Raw genomic sequence first — 9,473 nt, 5'->3', positions numbered from 1 at the left:
AATTAATATTACTTTCGAAACCTGCGTAACTGAATCATTGGAAATCCGTTATTAAAATCAAAACAACTTTTATGAAGTTTAAATTCGCAGGCCTGTGTTATCTATATTTAATTCATATATATTTCATATATGCTATGTTGCTTGAGTGAAACTAAAAGTGACCATTATTAACAGTAAGTTGATTACATCTATTGTGTAGAAAAACAAATAAAGATGGCGAATATTAATCAAGCCTCGACAATTTTCAATACATTTTTATTGTAAATTTTCGGGTGATTTTTCAGCGGCACAATAAGAACAATAATACAAATTATACTTACATACCTCTCTAATAAAACAATAACAAAAAACGAACAGAAGCTTGTATGGTCCACATTCCAAAAACAAACCACCAGATCGTCGATAGATATAAGGGCTACATATCTAAGCTGCTATATACAACCAAGTCTACCGAAAATATACTGAATAACAGCAACAGAAACTAGCTTATCTTTAAACTTAAGTTTTTCACGTAAACATACATAGGAGGATATCTGCTCAACCATCCCTAATTTTGAACTGATATACTAGAGGAAAGGCAGATCGTCAACACAACCCACCGCCAACTTTTGAGCTACTCCAATTGAAGAATGAGATTTGACTGTCACTCTTACAGCGCACCCATGACACCAAATTGGGGGAAATATTTTTGTGTCAGCAAGCAACGAACCATGAACTCTCCGACTCGCAGCCCGAGCACGTTAACCATTATAAGACGTTTACGTGACAGAAAATTCTCCTGTACCAGTACAGGTGGGTTTTGTTTACTTCTAAGCTAACACCCCTTGCACCATCAAAATTCTATCTTTGTATCGATGGGATTAAACACACACACCTTATTTCTTATACGTTTTCTGAAAACGTCTTAGAACTTTCTCTTTTGAATCCCAAATATGCTTATGAAAATTTAAGCCCCTTGTCTCATAGTAACAATTAACAATATCGTGTACAGAATTTAACAAAACAGCATTTAAAATGCACATTCCAACATTCCACAGACGAGAAGGGGTTATCATTATATTTCATTCCGAACGCAACAGTGCGTTCTCATTCTTCTTTCTCAAAAGACTGCCGGCCGGCCAATTTTAAAGACTATAGCATTATTTAAATAATCTATGTTATTATCCGAAATTGTCTTTAAAATACATTGGTCAGTTTTGTCCACATAATAAAGCAACCTTTTCAAATAAAACACGATATATATATATAATTAAATTTGATCATAAAACATTTGATGTAAGTTATAACTGGCGTAAATAGTCACTTGTTAATTGGGTTCTATTTGAACATAACTATTTTTAAACATTTAAAAAAAATTCTTATGCCTCAGGCGAAATGTTAACATAAACGTCAATTTCACTTAAAAGTAGGCAAAAACGTGTGTATTAGAGAACTGTTACAATTGGTTTAATGTAAGTAATACTTAGCATTCGAAAATAACAAAAGTTAAAAAACAAAAAAAAACTATCGACAGATCGATGGTTGATGTCAATTTCTGTAAAAACTATAATATAACATCAATTAACAGGGTAACATTACTTAAACAGTACTGTACTTCCCTACAGAATCTACGAATTTTAAACGAATCCTTGTCTTTACTGAAAAAATAAATAAAAACAAAACATTACAACATTTGCAAAGAAGTGGAAAATACTGGCGACCAGTGTGACAATTACATATGATGCCATGATATTATTTGCTACATTATTAATTAGTTTTTTAGCTTATACCGTGCTTATGTGGAGAATCAACAATGAAAGAACAATGGTATGTACAACCCACTGTTTTGTGATTTACAATGTGTGATTAGATACAAGCTGCATCCGAGTCCTTTATTCAGACTTACAATAAAACGTTTTCAATAATAATTATATCCAGACAGAATTTGAAGAATAAAAATGTTAATATCAATAAATAGGTCTTTACTGTAAATAAAATAAATGAGCTTCCTATACAGGTAGTCACAGAAACTATATCTTTATTAACAACAAAACGTACTTCCCAGCATATATATTTGTTTTTCAACCTAACCCTTATATTAACAGTTTCATCGTCACTGGTAACCTGATGAAGGGCTGTTGGCCGAAACGTCGTTTTCTTGTTGTATTAATAGTTATTTTAATTTGGCGAGTTTTTCACCACTGCTTTATATTCTATTTTGCAATTTATTTTTTCGCCTACGTAATTATTTTATTACTCCCAATAATATACATATTCACTATCATACAAATCAAATATTTTTACATGATTACAAGATTAATACAATCCCTCACTAATTTATATATAGGTTATATTTATTCTAATAACACGAATACTTAATCGCCGACTTCGTTATCGTACGTAATTCAATGTTTCCAGCCCCCCCCCCGAATTTTTTTCTTAAAACAACTTAAGTGAAACAATAGTTAATAACAAAAATAAGTTCAGATTTAAACAAATCTCGCATTTAATGATTTTCCGACAGACGGCTTATTATAAGGAATGATATATACAGTGCTCTTCTCCACATACGTGTTAATTCAATCTGAAATAGACTCCATTAGATATCTTCACGTGCAAAGTTTTTAAATTTGGATTAAGTATTTAAAAATATTTAAATATCATCTATTTCAATAAGTGAATTTTTATAGATTTATTCAGTAGCATCTAATATTGATGAATTTGCAGTTAAAAGTTGAAAGAAAAAAACTTTATTAAATCTCACAGTAGTATTAACAACAATGAATTGATAGTACTGAGGTTGTTCACCCCTCGTTGTTATATTAGTTCCAAACTTAACAACTCGGTCACTTTATTTTTATAAAACTACTCACTAATACTTACGATATTACATATTTGGGTCAATAACCCCCCCCCCCCCCCTTTACCAGATCGTGCTAAAGATAATTGTCCTACTTTCTGACCAGACAAGAAGTTTGTGAACAACGACAAGTTTTACTTCATGATATTACGCTTACGCGGGTAGATCGATGTAAACAGAAATAAGTGGAATCCAGACCAACATTAATTATACAGGTTAAAGTAATAAACTGTTGTTAGCACACTACTTCTTTCCAAGTGATTTGTTTCCCCCAAAATGAACAGGCTGCTGTGAAGAAGGGTTTACTAGTTTCTCTACCATACAGGTGGTGGAAGAAATATTATAAGCAAAAAACCACCATCTTCAATTTTTTACGTGGGAATACTCCTTGTAGCACACAGTCGTATAATTTGATTTCACCGCTGTCCAAATTGGTTCTGAAAACCAGTTCAAGACGAAAGCGGGCCTCTTAGAAAGCGGGCCGATAAGAGGCATATGGGAAAAGGAATATAAAATGATTAAATGTGACTTCTGATCAACTCGAAGATAAAAATCTTATCAACTGCTATATAAACTTGTTAAACATTTTCGAGGAATTAGAGGCACGCTCAAAGATTGAGCTGTTTGAGTCCTTTGTGAAGAATTTCAATATTATGTCAACTTATATTGGTAGAGTTTGGTTACTATATTATTTTTATGACACGCATTATACAAGATAAGATGTAAACAATATATATATATATATACCAGTAAATTTCAATTAGGATCTAGCAAGTTTTTCTTGCTAAAATTGTAACAGAATACAAAATCAAACTAATATTTAAAAAAAAAGGAAATCGGGATAAGTCATAAGTAGTATCAAGGTCTGTTGCGACATAAAATCTAAATTTATGGATGGAAACTATTGGGTTCTATTCAAGCTTCCTTCCCTTGTACAAAAAAGAAAGGTTTTTAAACAATTGTGGTTAAAGAGAAATAACTGTTAAAATGTATTAGAACAAAACAACAACTAGTAAGTTATAGTTAACAGTGAATTCACAAGAGAAGAACAGAGGGAGGTCGCAAAGAACATCATGGAAAGATCTTTATTCAGTTTTTTTTCTTTTTTTTTTAATTGTTACTGCTGTTTCCACACATTGTGGCTATAGTCCACAGTTTGTTTCGGCAACAGTTGGGGCGAAGATCAGTAAACAGGAAAAAGGGGACGGGAGCAGTAAGTGGTAATCAACAGATGGCAAGCAACTATCATCCGATATCCACGCTGTAGCAAGCCTGTAGGGAGGTATCGGAAGGTCGAGTTGAATGAACACCAAAGCAGCAGTAGTATTAACGCAAGTTTAAAAGACCTAATCCCTCAGGCTTTGACAGCTGGTGTGCTGAAAACATCTCGTACGTTTCGCTATATATAACAAGAACATCAGGTCACAGCCCCTTTATTAACGTATAGTGGACATTACGGTGATTTTATATAACTAGCCGCGATCCGCAAAACGTTTTCGGTAGTTTTCATGTCCTTCGCTTGAATTTACCTTATTCTATCATTTTACACGAACGGTATTTAAGCTAAGCTTTCTTGCAGGCATTGTGTGTTAGATGATAAATCCTGGTCTTTTTTTTTTAAAAATTACGCTGTCAGACAAACAAATTTACGTACACGTAAGTTTATTTAATACACGTAAAGTATACAATACAGTAATGCTATTTATAATAGTGTACAGAGTAAAAAACAGTTATGAGGGTTCTGTGTACGATAGTTTTACGAGTTGAAACAAATAATAATAAAACTCCTATTAAAGGAAAAGTAGCTAAAAGGTGTTTATAGCAGTATATAAAACGAACTAAAGTTAAATGTAAAGTTATAATAACTTAGCTAAATATGCAGAAACGTGTGAATGCGTGTCAGAAAGTGATATGCATATGGTTTTGAATAAACTGCGCATGCGTATTTCAGACCGAAATATGTCCATAGAAATTGCATTTAGTGTAATATTCATTTTTTAAGAAAGTTACACGTGGATTAAGTGTAGTTTATGTGAAATACTTTGTAAATAAAAGAACTAAAGTTGAAATCGAAGCCAGTCGTTACTTGATGACAACGACATTGTGCCATCGTGTAACATATTCGTTGCATTAAAAAGTTGACTATGGAAAAATCGGGCAAGGTGATTCTGAATGGAAAATCCTATATTCAATCCAATTCGGACTTCTTCCGACAAAGGATTTCTAACGATATGAGATCTGTTGCGTGTGATCGAAAAATTGGAGTGAAAAGTTCTAGGATGCAAGCGCATTATTTATAGACGTATAAAACAAAACATCCATTCATCCGGCAGATTCCTGTATTTTTTTACTAAATTCAATACAAGCATCGATTATAACTCAATAAATAAAACACAATTATGTGAAGAAAGTTCTTTGTGGTGATTACTCTGTTAATGGTAGAATGAACAAGTAAATAAAAAGAATTATTTGTAATTAAATGTGCTTACAAAAGTTCATGAAAAGTAACTAAATTAACTTCAAATAAACGTTAAGGATTTCATATTTAATTTATAAAGTGAGAAAAACAAGAAACATGTAGCTCATCTGAAATTGTTCATTTAAACACCAATTTATAATTATTAAAATGAAATTTACAAAACAAATACATTAACATTTCAATCAGAATTATGAAATAATTTTATTTTTCTACTTATATAACTAAATAATGTATACCTGCTCAGACTATGGTTTATTTTGAACAGCTGGATACTGTAATAATACCATATACACACACACACACACACACACACACACATACATACAGTTATGTGTTTTTGTAATTCCTATAGTATCAAGTATCAAACACCTCCGTACACAAGTGAATAATACAGAGTTAGTTTTAATTATTGTAAAAAAAATATATATAGTATTTCAATGTTTATTAACAAACAGTAATAATATCAGAAGCAAAACTAGTCATTTGTTTCACACATATTCTCTTTTAATTTAATCATAAACTGAATTTGTTTGAAAATGAAGTTGAATTCATCACATTTTAAAATTATTTCATAATCAATTTTTCAACCATGAAAACAGATATAAAATTTAGTTTGCCAGAAGATAAAACTACAATTTTGCAAACTGCCAGATTTTGATCTCGGTCTGCCTTCAGATTTAAACTTGAACAAGTATCATTACCAGGTTTTACTAGATCTGTATATTTGCTACACATAACTACAACAGTCCTTGTGATTAAAAATTTATATACATTATTGAAATACATTTTATTACCTTCTGTACTGCAGTGTCCAAAGAATTCTTACTGCTCTTGCTATAAGAAACATTTCCAAGAGAATCAACGTCTGCGGCACCTGTTCCTATTGCTCTTCCAACTTTGTAAAACCTCCCTTTCTGAAGCAACTGACCACTAGCTACAGCTCTTTTAGCAGCAAACCTGAGCTGTTTACTAAAATCCAAGCTAGTTGTAGATAGATCGACTGTACAAGTTTGCTTTATATATTTTTCTATAGAGCATAATGTTACTCCACCAGTATCTCCCAGATCCCTGATTACTTTTTGCAGTAATTTCACTAAGTCTGTTGTCTTTGTTACCCTAACATATGTGGGTTTCACCTGAAGAATTCCATTTGGGTCTTTGTAGGAACACAAGCCTTTGTTGAAGACCTAAATAAAAATAACAAAATAAATATTGACCAATAACACAGACCTGCAAATTTAAACTTCATAAAAGTTGTTTTGGTTTCGTAAGTAATATTAATTTTTCTCTATCATGTAAGGATTTTTTTTTTTTTACAAATCGGGAAGAAAAAAACAAAAAACTTACTTAGATCAAATTATTATTTTTTATTGTGTTTGTTAAAAAAATACAAACAAACTGAAAGGAAGAACACTGATGTCAAATGAATATGCATTCCTCATTCATCCTGATTTTTTTTTTGTCAAATCTACTTATGTTAGTCTCAAAACTAGATGTTGTGATCTTTCTTTTATTGAAACATACTTTTTAATGACAATTATACAAGACAGACTAAACAGTCACAAAATGCAGACTTTAGTCTTGTAATCCTTAGTCTATATACTGGGTTAACTGAAGGGTATATCATTCTTGCTACAACATAATTCCTTTAATACAGCTGAAACTTACAAAAGGCAATAATAAAATATAAATCACCACAATACTCATTCCCTGTAAGACAATACTGTCCTGTTTACCAATAAGTATTTTAGCACTAACACATCACATCAGCAAATCATTTTATGTTTTAACTTTTCATAATGTTTTTTTATTGATATTGCTGGATGCTATATTATACTGTTGTGAAAAAATACTGTGCTTCAGCTTTTACTCCCAGTCAGGTGGGATGCATGTACAATTTAGTTATTTTTGATTCCTTTCAACTCAAAAAATGTTTTTAAATCAAACTTAAACGGACATTTATTTCTTTAATTAACTGTAGTAGCGGATGTTAGTATTAAAATGTGTATATTCAAATATTGAAGCTTCAGTTTGCATAAGTTAACAGTAATGATTTGTATAAAGTGTGTGTGTGTGTGTGTGTGTGTAAAAAAAATTGGTTGCTCTCACCACCGTATGTAGATAGATAAAACATATAAATAAAATTATTTTATAAATTACCCAGTAATGGAGAAATAGAAAAATTGTCACAGTGAAAACATATGCATATGTTGTGCATAGATCTTAAATTTTCCTTGTACAGCATATAATACCAAAGCATGTACACGTACCTAAACAATGTAATCACAACAGAAATATTTTCAAACTTTCACTCATGATTGGTTTATCATAGAACACTTCAACTAGTGTTTGAATGTTGTTGACCAGTCTTTCTACTACTAAGCTGTGATAATAAACATAAAGTATCCATGTGAACAAAGTGTTGTTGAAATGTTAAATGAACTTTTTCATCTACAAATGTACAATAGGACAGTGAAGTATAATATAAAAATTTCCAATTTTATTGTGAAAATGTTAAATAATATTTTTTAACATGAAGTATTATATTTGAAATAGTGAACTACATAAATCTGAAAGTCCTATTGTTCTTTACTTTTTTTTTTAGCTTAAATTGAATGCAAGGACTACACCTTGATAAGGAAACTGCACCGAAAGCTAACTCGTACTAACACTAGTCCCTTATACCAACTGTAATAATAAAATATACTCAATATTAACAATAAAAATATTACCTTTAACACTTTACCCTCAGCAACAGCCTTTTCTAATTGTTTCACAATAAATTCTCGGTTTACTTTGTGGTTTTGACGTACAGCACTACAGATACGATCGATAGAAGGTCGTTGTTTCTGGTGCTTGATCTTATGAATGGCTTCCAGTAGCCACTTTGTCCAATTGATACTTGTTTGTGTGTGCTCAACATTACCATTGCTCCCCATCTCCACAACATTGCAGCCACTAGTACCAGAACCACTCGCCTCAGTGTCCTTCATAGCAAACAGCAGGGTGAATCTATTATTGCAAAAATCATTTTGCTATCATATATTACAATTTTCCAGTCAATATCACAAACGGATTTTTTTACCCAGCATCCATACTGTAACTATTTCCAGGATCTTGGTTGTCAAGCATTCAACACTAAAGTGGTACCTTTGTTTTTTTTGAAGAAGCTTGACTTTAGTGCATTTTACACCTGAAATAAGAGAATATTGTTACATACCTACAACAACAATTAAGAATTCCAAAACTTCTCTTTCTATTTAAACCTACAAATGCACATACATAAACCAATAAGTCTTACTAAATGCTATAGATATTAAACTTATTCCTCTATCTTCTTAAAGAAGGTAGTATCCCTTATACCACAGTCATCTGGCACAATATTAATCATATGACAGGATTATTAGGTCACATATTTTTAACAAAACATAAAATCAAAATCAAGCACACATTTGTGTCTATGAAGCTACACACAGATTCACATGGCAATTCAATTATAGATATAAAAGCAATGATCCACCATTTTAGCCATGCTTTCTAAATTTCTTTGAAACAATATGAAAACAAACTATGTAGAGACATTCAATATCATTGAAACAATCTGGTTATATCAATCAATCAAAATTAAGATTTGAAGGACAAACAGCAAACACACTGCAGCTTGCTAATAATCAAATATACAGGTCCTTCACATTTGAAAAATGTACAAAGGCTGTAAACAGCTCCCACCAAACAGTCACAAAGGGTGATTAGTGGGCTGATGCCATATCTCGATTCTTTGTTTTCAAAATTAGACAGTAAAAATTCTTCTGTATTGACTAAACTGTACTGTTTTTCTATCAACAAAACACTTTTGTTGGCTAAATTGAGATATGATCATAGCATACCACCAAACTACGATGACATCCAGTAAGTGTGTGGGCAGTCTTGGATCCTGTAGAAAATAATTCATCAAATGCAATTTAGGTTACAAACATATTTTTTAAAACACTTCTTGTTCAACTGAATTTGTCAATAATTTAGATTTAGTTTTGTAATTTAAACTTTAAAACAATGACTCAGTTACAAATATTTGATGTTTATAAATGAGAAAAGTTTGAAAATGTTATATTACTGTGTGTGTGTGTGTGTGTGTGTGTGTGTGTGTGTGTTTTT

At 31.4% G+C, this 9,473-nt stretch overlaps 1 protein-coding gene across 4 annotated transcripts in view; it reads right to left on the bottom strand.

The window, feature by feature from the left end:
* Positions 1–9,473, bottom strand: part of LOC106457663 (histone acetyltransferase KAT6B-like) — a 96,126-nt gene that overhangs the window by 77,825 nt on the left and 8,828 nt on the right. For all 4 annotated transcript variants that reach the window (XM_022389336.1, XM_022390378.1, XM_022390882.1 and 1 more), the window contains 2 exons: positions 8,051–8,511; positions 6,113–6,505 (listed from right to left, as the gene is read on the bottom strand). In XM_022389336.1, the coding sequence (XP_022245044.1) occupies positions 6,113–6,505; positions 8,051–8,311 (654 nt within the window). In that variant the 5' untranslated portion in view covers positions 8,312–8,511. The remainder of the gene's footprint in view (positions 1–6,112; positions 6,506–8,050; positions 8,512–9,473) is intronic.

Source organism: Limulus polyphemus, unplaced genomic scaffold (assembly GCF_000517525.1).
Source record: "Limulus polyphemus unplaced genomic scaffold, Limulus_polyphemus-2.1.2 Scaffold0, whole genome shotgun sequence".
NCBI lineage: Eukaryota > Metazoa > Arthropoda > Merostomata > Xiphosura > Limulidae > Limulus > Limulus polyphemus.
The sequence above is the reverse complement of the archived record's forward strand: the minus strand, read 5'-3'. Positions and strand labels throughout refer to the sequence as shown.